Source organism: Gavia stellata, chromosome 17, assembly GCF_030936135.1.
Source record: "Gavia stellata isolate bGavSte3 chromosome 17, bGavSte3.hap2, whole genome shotgun sequence".
Lineage (NCBI taxonomy): Eukaryota > Metazoa > Chordata > Aves > Gaviiformes > Gaviidae > Gavia > Gavia stellata.
In genome coordinates, this window is record NC_082610.1 from 14361349 (window position 1) to 14377837 (window position 16489).

At 39.6% G+C, this 16489-nt stretch overlaps 1 protein-coding gene across 1 annotated transcript; it reads right to left on the reverse strand.

Moving 5' to 3' along the window:
• Positions 1 to 220: 220 nt before the first annotated feature.
• On the reverse strand, positions 221 to 9928 carry PSMA1 (proteasome 20S subunit alpha 1). Its single transcript, XM_059825807.1, has 10 exons — positions 9854 to 9928; positions 9083 to 9127; positions 6175 to 6276; positions 5569 to 5672; positions 4653 to 4741; positions 3890 to 3960; positions 2813 to 2942; positions 2060 to 2139; positions 1079 to 1183; positions 221 to 575 (listed from the first exon to the last, which is right to left on the reverse strand). The coding sequence occupies exons 1-10, from the start codon at positions 9854 to 9856 to the stop codon at positions 519 to 521; spliced, it is 786 nt and encodes a 261-aa protein (XP_059681790.1). The 5' UTR covers positions 9857 to 9928; the 3' UTR covers positions 221 to 518.
• Between the last annotated feature and the right edge of the window lie 6561 nt (positions 9929 to 16489).

The following is a 16489-nucleotide window of genomic DNA, read 5'->3' on the forward strand; positions in this document are numbered from 1 at the left end:
GAAACACGCTGCATCCTGTTTGTTCCACAACTATTTTGTACGCATTTTGAAGTCCGCTCAATTCAACAGTTTCCAAGACCACCACATTTATATACAGTAAGTAAATGCTCACTCTGAGAAATGGCCAAACACATGATGGCACCTTGATATGACAGAAGTATTTGAATCGTTGTCTGCTCAGATTGAAAAAAAAAAAACCCAAACCCACAGCAGATTCCAAGAAAGTGATTTATTTCCACTTGTCCTTACAAGTTAAAGACAGTATGTTTTTCATTAAAAAAACAGTATCATGTACTATTTAGAAAATGATTACACCTTTCTTGTCAAAGAAAATACACCCAATTATGACCTCCTGTCTACCTTCTAAGGATAGGTGGGTTGGTTTCTTTCTTTTTTAAGAGTAATCCTCAGAACGTATTGGCAGAAAATGCATATAGGTGAGGATAAAGTTACCGGCAAATGGATAAACGTTCCTGTATAATTAGACGTACGTTAACACAGAGGAACTCATCCACCAACTAGTGCTCCATCGGCTCCTCTGCCTTCTCTGCAGGTTCATCAGCAGGCGGAGCAGGCTTGAAGAGAGGAAAAATATATATATTATAGGAGGGCAGAAAACAACACTTGACAAATCAGCTTTATCCTGGATTGAGCATTACAAGTGCAGCTCATGTCAGCAAACAGCTTACAAAGTAGTGTTATCCAAATTAAGCATAGAACAGGACAGAGTTGGTAATTAGGAGATTAAGGATGCCTTTTGCGACAGGCAGGAGAAACATATGTAGCCACCACTTCTGTTTCAAAAAAGTGAAAACCAGTACTTGATCAAAGATGAGGAAAGATGACGACACTGGAACAGCCTGGCACCAATTCAGCAGAAATTGATTTAATAAGCACCTTAGGCTCCAGCTAAGATTATATGGTTTTCATATAGTCACTTCAAATTTTAAAAATCGCATTCCTAAAAATCTACTAGAGTAGTGGACAGTTACATGTCCTAAACATAAATGCGATAGGTCATATATCACAAAATTCTGTCTTTTAACAAAGCCTATTGATTTATATCTAAACCACACACCTTTCTCTGTGGCCTCTCCTCAAGACCTTCTAGGAATGGTGCTACATCATCATCATCATAGATGGTAAACTCCATGTCTTTGCCAACAATTCCAATGGAAACATTCTGTTAAGCAAAGTTTTGAAAGAAGTGAGAAGCATTTTTCTGCAAAAAACTCGGTGGCTTTACAGCTTTTGCTTGTGAAACAGACAAAAGTTTCCTCCTGAGATAAAGAGACTCATCGTGCTGTTTGTGTCTACTTAAAGAAAAAAGGAAAATTTGAGACTCCCTTTTTGGTAGATTGTACTAGAAAAGCAAAGGGAGGCAGATTTATACCCTACAAGAGCTATCACATTTCAAAATCTTGTAAGTAAAACCACTTTTCAAGGGCTTAAATTTCTTTCAATTTTTTGTTTTCTTTTTAATAACGTACACAATTCTTCAAAACCACTTGTTTTAATCTTATTTTGCATTTTCATTATTTTAAAACTTCTAAAAACCAAGGTGGGCTAAGAATAAAAAAAATTAAACATGGAAAAGAGCAGATCAGCCACAAGCAGAACACCAACTAATGGATATCCTTAGCATTTTCTTGTTCAACAGTTTCTCAATTCATTGTCAGAAGTTTCTGCAACTTTTTGATGCTGGATACTCAAAGAGTTGATTGTGCATTACCTTCCCTCACCTCCCAGGTGAATTACTGACTGTGCTTACAATGCAACGTTATGATGCGATGTTTCTTAAACACTGATCAAAGCTTAAAATAGAATGAAGCAACCAGGGTGTCTTATTTAGACAAAGTATCATTTTTGTTAAGAAAATTATATCTGAGATAATTAAGGAAACTGTAGATAAACTGGTGACATGAGATGAAGACAATATTATCTACCAGTATTCAGCTTTCAAATTTCAGTACCAGCCATACTTTACATGAATTTTGCCACAGTAATTTCTAATAACTGTGGCAGTAAAATTTCTTGTTAAGAAAACCTAGTTGTTTACCTTGGTGGTCAGATCCTGTTCAGCAGGAAGAGTCTCTCTCAGGGCACGCAGTCCATGTTTAACTAGCTCATTTAGATTACCTTAAAATGAAATCAGAAAGACATTTACAAAATGTATCGTATTATCTCTAGACACTCATTTCCTCTTCTTCTCATTACCAGTTGACAACTAGAAAAATCAGCTTGAATTCCAGAACTCCTCTCCTTTGGTATGTCTGGTACTGATCACAGAGCTGGTTATAAAAGTGTACCTTGAGAAACCAGCCCTTCCCTACATTTGTGGTCAAGGGCATCTGGTTTTGGCAGCTGCCTTGCCTCCAGTGCAGTGATAATCACACTATTTTTTCCCCAAGCAGCCATTCAGTAGCCTCCTCATCACTATTTCATATAGAAATAAATCCACCATTTTAAATGCACCACCTAAATACGTGCCTTGACATTCTACCCTTGCTCTGATACGGAAAGAATTGTTCTTTCCCTGGGTTAAACAGGGCAGAGGGCTTTTACTTTTTTCCTCTGCTTTTCTGAGCACAACTTCTCTTTTCATTAGATGTAATAAGCATCCAGATGTTAGACGTGAAGATTTGCAACGTTTTCTCTACAGTTTTGTCTTCATGCAGATTTACACTTATGCCAAACTTGGCTCCCAACATTTATCTTCCTATCTTACTAAATGCAAAAGAACAGAGCAGTAGCAGAAAATAAACTGCATAATTGATGAGTACCATTAGATAGACATGGTTTCATTACTCACAGTCAGTAAATTCAGTCATGTGTCTCTCCAAGTAAGTTCGCGCTGACTGTGAACGAGCACCAATGGACATTGCTTTGCAGTCAAAATAGTTTGCAGAGGGACAAGTCTGGAAGATATGAGGACCCATATCCTACAAAGGGAGAAAAAAACCCCACAGAACGTCAACCAAATGTATAATTTCATACCAAGTCTGCTGCTGGAACGCGTATTTTCTAAAACAGTCTTGCTTCATGGTACATCGCATAGCGTATATGGATGCACATACATATGTATTTTATATTACTTATCATATCACTGTTCTTATACAATTCCTTCAAAGCTACTGTAAAAAAAGAAGCAATAATGTACCAAAAAAAATTTCTTTACGCTTTGTTCATTAAAATGCAATTTTTATGTGGGCAGGATAGCTGGCACCAAAAATGTTTCTTTCTCTGTTCCATAAACTGTACTGTGCTTACGTGTGCTTCCTACTTCATAGCTTGCAGTAGGTATTTTACATGCACTCCGTCTTATCTGCACAAAAGTAAAAACCTGCTGTAGACTTAACCATGCCACACAAGATTTCAGGCAAGACAACAGTTTCCTTCAACCTTCCTCACATCAAAAATCTTGAGGGCAGAGATTCTGTGTGTGCTGCATTAAGCAAACTGTTGTTGCTAAACAAGCAAGAGAGAGGCCAGTGATGATTTCCACATCAATTTTTATAAGAAGTATTTAAAATAGTAGTTCATAACGCTCCATAATCAATAGTAAAATAATTACTGTCATGACGGGATCAACATTTTGATCCCCTAAAACACAAACAAATCTTATTTTTGCAGTATCTCATTTTGCACTTTAAAATAATTCTTTTTTCATTTTGCAAATGTATACCTCATAAGGGTAGATAGGATTGGCTATTAATTGTCATTTTTAAAAGTTATGTTTTATGGTAAGATACAGAAAATTATTTCCTTATTCAGAGAATTTTGATGAGTCTGCCTCTTCCACCTTCCCCCCTTAACATCTATTTGTTGCATAAAATTGCATTAAGCACATTTTCTTTTAGATCAATAGTAACTAGCGCAGCTTGCTTACATCATAACCTGCAATGAGCAGTCCTACGCCATACGGTCTTCTGCCATAACGCTGCGTTGGTATCTGGGTTTCTTAAGTAAGCTAAGGAAACAATCTCAAAATAACATGTTAATTACCCAAAACATTTTCCTAAGCCAAGCAGAGCAGAGACACTCCAAAATCGTTATACAGTCTTCGCAAACCTTTTTGCAGGAGTAAAGACTATGTTCAAAAGAAACAGATCTCACAACTTATTTGGAATACCAACTTCTTTTTCACCAAAAGAAAATTTAGCAATTAGCTTTCCCGAAATAACTGAGTGGTGCATTCAACCAAGTAATACAAACAGTTCATCTGATGCTGCACAGCCTCATTTAATTTCTTATCCCTTTGAACTTTTTCTAGGCACCTGCTAACAGAATACAAGGCCTCTGCTATGCTCCAACCTGAGCAAGCAGCTGCAATCGAGTAAATGATCATATTTTGAACAGTGCAGTCATCTTTCCTCCCCCACCTCCAAAGGCATGGGGCTGTGTAACAGAAAAACAGCACTATGTTAAATGTTGCATAGCACTTTATCACTTCTCTACCTGTTCAGTGCATATTATGGGATATTCCCCGAAAGAATACACAAGTAATGTGAATAAAGAAAAATTAACTTCGAATTAACTTTTTCAATTTAATATGACTTTTAAGCTGTGATAAATGAAAATCATTTGATGACAAGTACGAACAAGTAAAAAGCTCTAAGAGTGTTACAAGCATTAAAAAAATAAAAGGATACTGCTTCCAATTAGAGACACTAGGCGAGAAACTGGAAGAGGTCTATCAAACACAAATCTAGAATCCAGACACTCCTGACGCATGAAATTGCTAGGAGAAAAAAAAGCAAAAAAGTGTCAAACCAATGCATAGATGAAAGTCACAATGAGGTTTTTGTCTCAATACTTGTCTGTTAAGGTAAGCGTATTTTTGTTTCAGCTCTGCTCGTTGAGAAAAGGGTCAAAGGCATTACATCATTTCATCATGACCTATAATTGTTATTTAGAAAGTTGACCACAGGTTTGAAAGAGTTTTATAGTATTTCAGCCATACAAATGCAAAGAAGGTAGAAGTTCACGCAGGCAACAGACAAATCATCTGGAAAAAAGCCACAATTAAATGGTAACATTTTTTTGTAGCATTACAGCAATTAAAATTTATTTTAGAAATTCTTTCTATGCCTTCTTTATCCTTTCCTATCAAACTGAGGAACACTCCTCTTTCCATATACATTTACCTGATGTCATGAAACTATGTGCCCAGCAGGTAAAAAGCAAGCCCCTCTGAAGCTGACACATACAGAAGTATATGTTTTTAATAGCTTCCTTAAGTCTGTGTACACAGAAGCAGCTGCTAGAGGGAAATAAGTGATGCACTTCCTCAGACTGCTTAGAAACCCTATCACACCAAGGAAACCAGACAGGACTGTCTTACTAGTAACAAAATCAAAGAGCAAAATTTTGGGCCAAACAAGTGAGATTTCTGTCAGCTAATTAGAAATCTGCCAGAATTCCATGCTGAGGTCTTTGGCATAATACAACACTGCAGTAACTCAAGACTAATCCTTAGCTGACCATAAAATTTCATTTGCAATAGTCTACAAATGAACTTTCACTTATTATTGCAGAACTGTGTATGTCAACAACTAAGATACTCACCACAAGAGTCTTGCATCAGCAGTAAGTCCAGCAATTGAGATACCAATATGGTTGTCAACGTACAGGATTTTTTTCTGATGAGCTGCCAGCTCAGACTGTGCTCTCTATGCATAAAAGGAGAAAGCTATGTGGCAAACTGAACAGTTTGCCAAGCGCTGTGGAGAAATCTGCTAACATTTATAGCAAGAACTGAATATGGTCATGAAACAATAAAAAAATAAATTTATAAACTTGCAACAGAAGACAAGAAAAACCTAATTCCACTTCAGTAGGAAACTGTTAGAAAGAAAGAACAGGCACTCACTCAAGCTTTGGGAAAAGAAATAAATAGTTTTACTATTTAATAACTAATGAAAAACTTAAAAAAAAAAAAAGAGGAACACTTACCTTTTAAAAGGAAAAAATCTTTCATGTCTTTCACCATTTTGTGAAAATCTGCTTGGCATAGGTACTGAAAATATTTATAGGTCTATACTGTACTCAAGCAAAAGGAAGCTGGGATTGCATTTACATTACACGTAAATGTTCAGACTGCACCAAACTAATTTGCCAAACCAAAACTCTTTTACTAACATTACTGTCCTGAGAACACAGTTTTGAAGTTACCTTTAGAGCAACCAGAACAGCATGTGTTTTCGACTTCAGCCCCACAGTAGCTGAGCCTTGTTTCACGGCTTCCATGGCATATTCTATTTGATGAATTCGGCCCTACAGAATAAAATCAAAGGTAATAATTCTAAAATCAATCCTCTGTATCAATTTTCAATTGTTCTTGATTCTCAGACCTTCGATTCCCCCACCCAACAGGTACACTGACTGCATAACACAGTTTAAGCTTACAATCAATCTTTTGCAAACGCCTCATCACAATTCACCCACATAAATGTGGCCACCTCTGAGCCACTCACTACTGCATACAAAGAAACGGGAAAACTAAAAAGAAAGGGTGATTAATCCTGACATTAGCAGAATCGCAAGACTTCTGTCACCGTCTTCAGAGGAATCAGTATTATCAGTATTTGACCCAGTGTGATTCAAATACAGAACTTCCAGCTGAAGTTGGACGCTTAACTTTTAATCGAGTTTCCTGAAGAAATGAGTCTTATGCAATTTTGTGTCTCACCATCCATCCCCTAATAACTTCTGAACAAGTTATTAGTCAACTGCAGTAAAATCTGAAAGAGGAGTAGAGGTCTCAAAGACAATTAAGTCCCCACAAGTTCTGCAAAGGCGGCTGGAAGCTTTGCAGGAAAACAAGACAACATCCTTTTAATGCAACCACTGAGGGCACAGTAGCTAGTTTTCTGGGCACTAGCTGGCCAGCCTATGTCAAATAGTCAGCACGTTCACTGCTACCGTGCAAGTCCTGGAATTACTAACTGCAGCACACAGCTGCATCCTATCAGTTGTGATGGAGTGGAATGTACTAGCTGTTCTAGTGAAATGTACTGGGGATAATGTACAGGAAATCACCTTCTGTGAGGTTGTTGGGGTTTTTTTTGGTAAAAGGTTTTTTATTTGATTTATCTAGAGAAATAAAAAGTCCACTAGATGCTTAAAATACCCTAATGTTCCATTTCATCCACTAAATTATAAATGGAATTTCAATAACATAGGATTATTTCCTGCCCAAGAGCAGTATGGAATCACTGTGACCCGTCCAACATGTATTTATCAACTTTCATTAATAACTTGAAAGGCTGTAAATGCGTGAAACTTCTTCTAGCCTTTAATCTCATATTTCCTTTTCTTGACAACAATATTTGAAAACACTCCCCAACAAAATATGATTATTCTTTGCTCCTGTATTAACAATGCCAATAATTATTACCGTATCATATCACTGCCTCACCTACAGGAATGTATGGAGCAGTAATTGCAGCAGAGTAGCAATTTTAAATGTCTTTTATAAAAAAGACATCAACACTGTTCGTATTTTCAAGGCAATTTATGGGGAAAAAAAAATAGAAATTAGTGTAGTTAATGACTTCATGGTATCTACTAAATGTCTCAAGAAAATGTTACAGTTTTAAAGTAACTTCTAAAGTAACAGATAGATTGAAAAAAATAAAATTAAAGTTCCTGATACAGAATCTGCCAGAGAAACACAACCATTAAGAAGGATGAAAGCAGTTCAAAGCCATCTACAACTATCATGGCATTGACTAAAGAACATTCCAACATTCAAGGTTGCCTTCATATAGGATAGAAAGTATGAAACATGCTCTGTTACAATGTATATTGAAAATCTATCTTTCAAACAATATTACTACATGATGAAGATTTTCAGTAGAAATACAAACCCACAAACTAATGATATATTAATTTTACACTAATACAATTTGCTACTTGCATTTAAAATAAATCTAGAAATGAGTCCATTTTCAAGCCTCTGATTTTCCTCAAGTACCCTATCTTAACATGTACCTACCAAGAGAAGAGGCAATATTAAACACCTGCACTGACACTTGCTTTTAAAATTCTAGAATATTTATTCTGAAGTAAACACACCCTGCGTAAGCTTTAGAGGAATACACAATATGAAGCTGATCCAGAGGTAATAAAATTTCAAATCCAAGCGCAAATGTTAATATAATCTTAAGTACAAAGATAGTATGAAGCCTCCCTAACGTTCTACAACATGGGAAACTAGGGACACAGTTGCACGGACTTCATCAGTGAAGCACAATGTAAACTGCATTACAAACTTACATGGCATTTAATCACTTGCATGTTCTAGCTCCCAATGTTGTAATTACAAGCTTTATACACGGAATTTATTCAACAGGTATATTTGCAACCATTTCAATTTAGAAAATTAATATTTGTGAATTCATATGACGAAATCAGTATCTCAAGAGTCCATGCTTCAGATTACCGTATAGGTACAGTCATTCAAATAGGGGCTTACAAGGCAGTAAAAATTGTGTGCACAAGAAGAGAAATGGGTGCTGTTATACCATACTTGAAGAAGTCAGCACATTCTTACTTAAGCACTAAATACTAACATTTAATAATTTGATTTTGTTCTGAGGAATCTGAATACAGTAAAGCTCTTAATAAAAAAAAATTCATTATATGAAAGTTTTTTCCAACTGTAGACTAAATAGTTCCTTTCCAACATTGGCTAGTGAATAAAAGAGAGAATGGCTTAGCAGTAGCCTAACACTGGGGAGACTCAAGCTCAGTTTCATGCTTTTTGTTACCTTACTTACCAACTTTTTATTAGAGGTCTATTATAGCATCTATTTTGTGCCTCACAGGTACGTTCAGAAAACAACTGCCTGAAGGACTGTGAGATAACAGGACCCACCTAAGCATCATTCAGGCTCACACCCCAGAAGCTTAGAAAAGTGCTAATGGCTTTCTAGAAACCTACAGCCTACAAAACAAGAAGAGAGCAGACTGTGGTAAGCTGTAGGCACCTGAATACATTGCGATACCACTGCTGCAAAAGTGAAGGAAATACAAAAAGCAAGTAAAAAGCCAGTTAGCAAGCTTAGGAAGGTTTTACCTGAGGGCTCCAAACTGTGACATCATTGTCATACTGGTTGCGAAACTAGAATGAACAAAATAGAATCCATTAGTATAGCTAATAAGCAGACAGAAAGAGCATTCCCGAGCGAAGTTCTGGGTGTTTTCTCTACAGGGCTTTTCACGCGAAGTATTTGTTCCCAGGCCCGAAACAGGGGGCCGTTCTCCGGTCAAATCTCTTTTCACGCCGGAGTAAGAGCACACACTTAACGGGCAGCACAAGCTCGAAGTCGCACGGAGCAGCGAGCCCGCTGCCTCCGCCCCCGACACCGGGAGGGAAAGCGTCAAGAGCAGAAGCGCGAGATGCCGGTGCCCGAGCCGGGGAGGGCCGCTGCCTGCCCCGCTCCGCCCGCGGGCAGCCCTGCCGAGCCCCCGCCGGGGCTAAGGATGCTGCTGCGCCCGCCCGGCCGCTTTCGGGGGCAGCCGGGCCGCCATGACCCAGCGCTCTGCAGCGTCACGCCGGGCCCGGCCGGGCCGAAGGGGTCGCGCCCCCCCGCCCTCCCCGGGCCCCGCCGAGGGGAGCGCGGCCGCCCCCTTCCCCGGGCAGCCCCAGGTCCCGGCAGCGAGGCCCAGGCCCAGGCCCGGCCCCAGCCCGTGGCGAGCCCGGCCCCGCATGGCCCGGGAACTGCTTACTCACGGCCCCGCTCCCTCCTTCTCGCCCTCCCCCTTCCCTCCCGTGCTCGCTCCGCAGCCCGGGCAGAGGGCGCGGGGGTGCCCTGCCCGGAACCGGCCCTGCCCGGCCGCCCCTTACCATCCTCCTTCCCCCGACAGCGGCGCGGGCTCCGGGGCAGCGAGGGGGAACCGCTCCGGCAGCGATCGCTCTGGACTGAAAGCAACCAAGCGCTGCTAGTCGCACCTCGAGTCATCGATCGGCCCGCCCCGCCCCTGGAGCGGGCGATGGCGCGCGGGCCCCGCCCGGCGGCGCATGCGCGTTGGCTCAGGGGCCGTTAGGCGGCCGTTGGCGTAGCGGCCGGTAGTCACCGCAGCGCGCTGCCCGCAGAGGCCTTCGGCGGGCCGGCTGTCCTCCGGCAGCCCGAGGCGGCCCCTTCTGTGGCGCCGCACCCGTCACTTTACAAACCTCTGCCTGCTGCTCGGCGTTACGCGTCCTGAGGGGCTTCCCCCCGGCCGGCTTTGCCGGTGCTTTCCGTACTGCTCGGTAGTTCTCTTACTCGGAACGCGGCAGCGTGTCTCTTCACCTGAAGGTTCCTGCGTGCAATACAAAAATCTCATTACTTGAGGAAAACTTGCGTTGTGGAAGTAGAAATACCTTTCTTTCCCTTACGAAAAGTTGCTGTTAGCCATTTTACTGGTTTTGAAAATGCTGTAGCAGTTTTAAAACCACTGAAGATGAAGGCACTGATGTAAAATAGGATGCCTGTGCTATTAGCTGCCTTTTCTTTGTACTTGGAGAAAACTGCCTCTTCTTCTCAAGATACGAAGAGCGCGTGGGAGCAAACACAATCGTCACAGCCATTGTTACGAATGGTTGCATGAAAACCGTGACTACAGATAGGAGTACGTATGGGTAAATTCAGTCACAGTTACCCCTTAAAAATTGATTAACAAAACCCACTGCCAACTTCACAAAAGCTACCTCAGAAACAGCTGTGAGAATTTGCTGACTGAGTTGTGAGTTTGTGCACAGATGCTCACAGACACTGGGAAAAGCACTGTATAAACATCAATACTAGGTTTGTACTGTTTTGCCTCTCACTTATTTTTTCCACTCTGAGGCAAAACCCATTGCTGTTGAGAAAGGGCTATCTGTAGCATGTACGTACGTCGCAGCAGTCGTGGGCAGACAGCGAGCGTACGAATGGGACCTCTTGCTTCAGGAGGCGACAGAGTCCAACCCTACCTGTTCTGAGACTGCTAGAAGGTGGTTTTAAAGCTGCATTTCAGTCGTTGCCCTTCTATCACAAGCCTGTGGTTTATGAGGTGGTGTGCTTCCCAAAACTGCAGTTAAGTTTTCATACAGTGTCTGGGCTAACAAAGGTCAGGAGCTTAAGCAGTTCAGGGTAAAAACCAAATGACGGCAGTTTGGTAGGAGTAAAACAACAGCCGCTGTTAATCAGAGGTAGCAGACTGGAAATCCTCTTACATTTCTCTTTGGGGAAAAAAGGGTACAGGAAGTCTCTGAAATTATATAAAGCTAAATGAGAAGCACTATTATGAATTATATTAGAAAAATATTACTGTCTTTCTTAATTACAGCTAAGATGTGATTAAATTTCTAAATGGGTCTTTTTGCTCTCAAAGATAAACTACGAGTGCTTAACAAAAATGAAACACTTAACTGGAGCTCTTATTTTGGACAATGTAAAATATTTTTATATAGTTGTAACTGAAAAGTGAGTTAAAAATTACTGTGAGAACTCCTCTACAGGATTGCATGACTCGGGCATTAAGACAAAAGAGAATCAGTTAATACTGTATTCATATGTTTTATTTTTTTAAACAAGTATCCAGCTGCTGAAGTCACAGTCATTAAAGTCAAACTAGTATTCTGTCACCTTTTCATTACTACAGGACCGATGACACATTTCTCTTAACCGCTGGAGAACTTTCTCTTTTTCCCTGGAGAGGGCTCCAGTGTTGTCTAGGAAAAAAAATAAACAGACATTTAAATTATCTAACTTGTTTTGTTATTTTTAAGCTTCCTGATTAATAAAAATTCATTTGCTCTGAAATAACTTCCTTTCTTCAACATTGTTTGCAGTGCACTGAAACAGGATATATAAACATTTTATTAAGTGAGCTGAACAGCTTTCAAGTTTCAGTGAACTTTCAGTAAATATTCCCGTGGTCTCTGCTACAACGCCATTCTGTAACAACTTCCCACAGCAATAAGGAACTCCCTGAAGATCCGTTTACTCCACCTACAGTAACAGAACAATAGCCAGATATTTCCTCTCTTTTGGCAAAAGTGCGTTAGTTTGGTAGAACGCTAACCTATGCCAAGACTCTCATTATTCTGGATACATACTGATCAGCACAGCAAGTAGTGTTAGGAACCACGTTTTTAGTGATAAAAAAGGCAGGATTTGTAAAACTTCACAGCAGAAAATGGCTAAAAGCTATATAAATGAAGGAACTTTTGGAAGCTATACAAACTATTGTATAGGTGTACTAAATAACAACATAAGTATTTTCCTGAAGTCTTTTTCCTCTATTACATGGGTAGAAAAATACATTCAAAACAAAACTAACCAGATGTCCAGCTATTAAAAATGTGTTCTAAAGCAAACTGATTCAGGTCATGTGACAGCAGGAAGGGTGGCACGGAATGGAGTTCAGCTGCTCTCCAGTGCTTCAAGCAGCACAACTGCCACCGTATTCCCAAGGCAGCAGCATAAGAGGGTGTCAGAGGCAGGAATAACCTCTTGAAAGGGGAAATGCTCACCATGGAGGGAAGTAATTCACTTCCTTCTGAATGCTCCTGCTTGCCCTTTAGGCTCAGTATGAGCCCTCTCTAGGCAGGGCTAAAGCCAGTGGGTTTTTTGCTAAACAAAGTGCGTTGGTGTTAAAAAGCACCCAACATATTCCCTGCTGATGCATCTGAACCGAGAGTATAATATTTAAACACAAAATGAGAGAAAGGAATGAACAAGGCAAAATCAAATGGCTCTTTTTCAGATAACAAAGGCATCAAATCAGAAAGGAAGCATTTTACATAGATTTTGCCCAAATATGGCAAACAGTTACTGAAATTAGTGAAGTTAGTGGTTTATTAGTTATCCAAAGGTGTTAGAAAATTTGAACGAAGGCCTTAAACAAGACTTTCAGTAAAATTTAAGTAATGCATAAACATTATATTGACCTCTGCACCTGAGAAAATGTCACCCTTGCTATATTTAATGATGTACAGTGGCCTGCATGAAATGATCTGACAGTTTTAGACATCTTCAAAGGAGATGAAAATCCACATGACAAAAGGCTCCGGTAACACAGACACAGCCAATAGACACAGCAGAAAAAACAGTGCTGAGTAACCAAGATGGTTAACTGCTGTTTTCTCCAAGCCATGTTAATGAGACACACTGATGAGGCAACATATTACAGCAAGAAATCACAATATGAAAGACTACAGGACTGAAAAGTAAAACTAAAGTATCCTCACATTTAAATAATCTACTTCTAAAACGTCTATGTTAGGAGAAAATAGTATTTTCTCACTTTTAGTTTCACAGTTGGCAACCTGATAATCAGGATCACTTCAGAGAAATGAATACACAATTGATAGCTCTACAAAAACATGTTCAGCCAAATTAAATATTAGCAATTATTAGGAATGAGAACAAAACTTAAAGCATTACTATGCCACTGTATAAATCCATACTGCATCTGACACCATTCAGACTTGAATACTGGCTGTGGTTGTTTCCCACCTTAAAATGCTGTGGCGGTACTGAAGGCACCAGGAAAAGTGGAAAGAATGAGTCAAATTATGGAATAGCTTCATATAAAGAATGATAAGAGTAGAAGTCTTCAGTCTAAATAACAGATAAACAAGGAAAGGTGATGAACGCTCGTCAAATCACAGCTGGCACGGAGATGCTAAATAGATACAATGCTTCTCTGTCCTCCAACACTGGTATTGGGTGTCATTAAGAGCAGCATGTCCAAGCAAAGGCAAGGTGGTACTTCATGAGACATGTCATACCTGTGCTGTGACAATGTTTGCACCTGAACACATCGTGGTCTTTTGGTCATGTTATTGAGAGAGCAACTGGACAAATTCACAGACAAAACAACTTTTCAAGCCACCTTACAATACTGCTAAGACAATGCTTGAACTAAGTGCAGCAATGAAAAAATAGCTAACCTAAAACATGCATATACAGTCTCAAGAGAAATTAATGGTACTATTTTGTTCTATGTTATGTTTCCAGCGTAGATATAAACAGCATCTGACATGTGAGCGATGGCAGGCATTGCTCTGCAGAGATTAATATACAGGAGCTAAAAGGCAAGGCCATTATGCCTCCTCTTCTGCTGATTCACTAGAGGAAACAACATTCCACCAAGTGCCCTTTTGGGATACCACTCACCGTCAATCTACATTAACCACTGTGTTGCTGTATACTATGCTCCTGTAGCTGTATGGAGTTCTTTGGTAAAAGATTGGCTGCACTGTGGTCAGTGGTAACGCTCCCAGGGACTGCATGTTTTGCGCTACCTAGGCACAGCAGATTGCAAAAGAAGAAAGAAAACTCTGTTGTGCCAGAGTAAGAGACTGAATGAAGGCAGCGTCTCCATCCCCTTGGAGAAGGGGAAGGACAGGTCCCAGGGAGATCACAAAGCTGCTCCTGTCAGATGGACAAGTAGTTACTGGCAAACAGCAGCGCTGTTACTGTTGAGCAAGCAGGAATGGGCATGGTACTGTACATTCAAATACCCTACTTTAATTTCTGTGGCCTGTATTTCATTACTCATGCAGTATAGCTTCCTGCACCAAGTAGCTGTTTATGTATAAGAATAAAAGTGTTATCAATTAATCTCAATCTTCCTCAAATAAAAAAACGAAATTCATTGCTTAATATCTAGCAATTGCTGGGAGTTTGACTGTTACTATTGGGAGAAATAAGTGGTCAATATTAGCCTTAGGAGACTTGAAGATACTATTTGCGCTGAAGAGGAATGATGAAGTGAAGCTCACCAGCCAAGCAAAAGTCAGACTGCTCCTAGAATAGATGGCATAGGCACGAACATGTGGTAACAAAAAGTGAGCTGCATTAGGTAAGTAACTCTCAGCGGTTTTATGACAATGCTATCCCTATTTAAATGAAATGTGGGACACTGTAAGAAACTAAGGACAGCAAAACCCTGAGACAGAAAGAATTTATTTTGTACAGTTAGCTCCCTTTCTGGTATTGTATGGTGAACATCCATTTGATGATAAGTCATCTAGGCCAACATGAGAGGGGGTGGATACCTTCTTCTGGCACAGAGTACAAGACTCTCTTAAAATGATAATCAGGAGAGTGAACTACAGAAGAGAGACCTTGAAACAGTGGTGTTCTTCCTTCCCCTATTAAAAGAAAAAAAGCCCCAAAACACCTAAAAATTGTCGTCCACTGTAGTCTACAAATACTGGAGGGCAGAAAGGGCAATCACATTTGTTTCAGAAGACCCTTCAATTTGATATCCTGTATTTAGTTGGAGTACATTTACACCTACTTTAGTCTCAAGTCACCATGGTTGATAATCACTTCACATTAAGTGCCTCTTACACTTCCCAAGTCATTGATTTGTGTCTTTTGATTTTAATGCCACAAACCTGGATCTTAATCTCTAAAATAAAACTGGATACTTAATATTAGATTAAATTGGATACTGTCATCATACATTCAGGACCGAATATTTTGACTAAGTTTTTTTGAGAACTGTCTTTCTTGACAATGTGAACAGTCCATATTTAGATTTAATGCAGGTAACAAATTTACTTCATTAATAGATATTTTATAAGGTGGAAAGACGGCTTAACTGTAAGCATTCGTGTACGACATTGGTCGTATTTGATGACATTTTCATCAACTAGGTTAAGACTGAGGGCAAAAATTTGACAGCTGCTATAAATGTACATACTTGTCTTTAGAATCATTTAAAGATGATCTCAGAAGTGCTCACAAAGAAATCTATCATTTTGTATTTAGTACTGTAAATAGGAAAAAATAACTTGTCTCTATAAATGGTGCCAAATTCCTTTCCTATTCTTTTGCAAATTCTCAGTAGAGGTGCAGACATTTTTTTCTCTATGACAGCCTTGCATTCATGTTGCCAAAGGCATTTTTTAACATTTTTTAAACTGCTGGCCAACTTAAAACACTGGAATATTTTGTCACAAAAAATATTAACTATACAATTTTTTAAAGACTATTCCTAATTTTTTAAAATCCATAGCTTTTGTGAACTGACATAATTTGTCCTTTTCAGGACAGGCCTTCAGGGCAACTAACCTTGTTTGATCATCAAAACTGGCTGGGAAAGATGACGCAGTGGTGAAAGCAGGCTAAAATAATCCCTGTGGAAAGAGAACTGCAGAAAAGAGGCTGGCTCTTTCTGTCCGGTCCTGGAACAAATAAGGGGTACAAGGTTCAACACAGCAGAGCTGTTGTAGTATATCCTGGTCATGGAAATAGTTCTTATTTGTAAGTTCTTGTTTGAATAAAACAAAAATATATTTAGAGAGAAATTCACATGGTTATTATTGCTAGTTATTTCTTGGACCTGAAATTTATTTCTTCGTTCTGAGTGAGGAAGGGTTTCCATATAATATACATTAATCGTACAAGAAAAGTGTATTTTGAGCTGTAAATTGCTTGCTAGCCTAGAAGTTCTGATTTAAACAGTGTACGTAGTACTGTCTGAGTCATCAAAAGATAAC

Coding starts and splice junctions, on each gene's coding strand:
- PSMA1 (XM_059825807.1), bottom strand. Junction 1,184..2,059: donor AACAGGATCTGACCACCAAG/GTAAACAACTAG, acceptor TTTGCTTAACAG/AATGTTTCCATTGGAATTGT. Junction 576..1,078: donor AGGAGAGGCCACAGAGAAAG/GTGTGTGGTTTA, acceptor CCTCTCTTCAAG/CCTGCTCCGCCTGCTGATGA.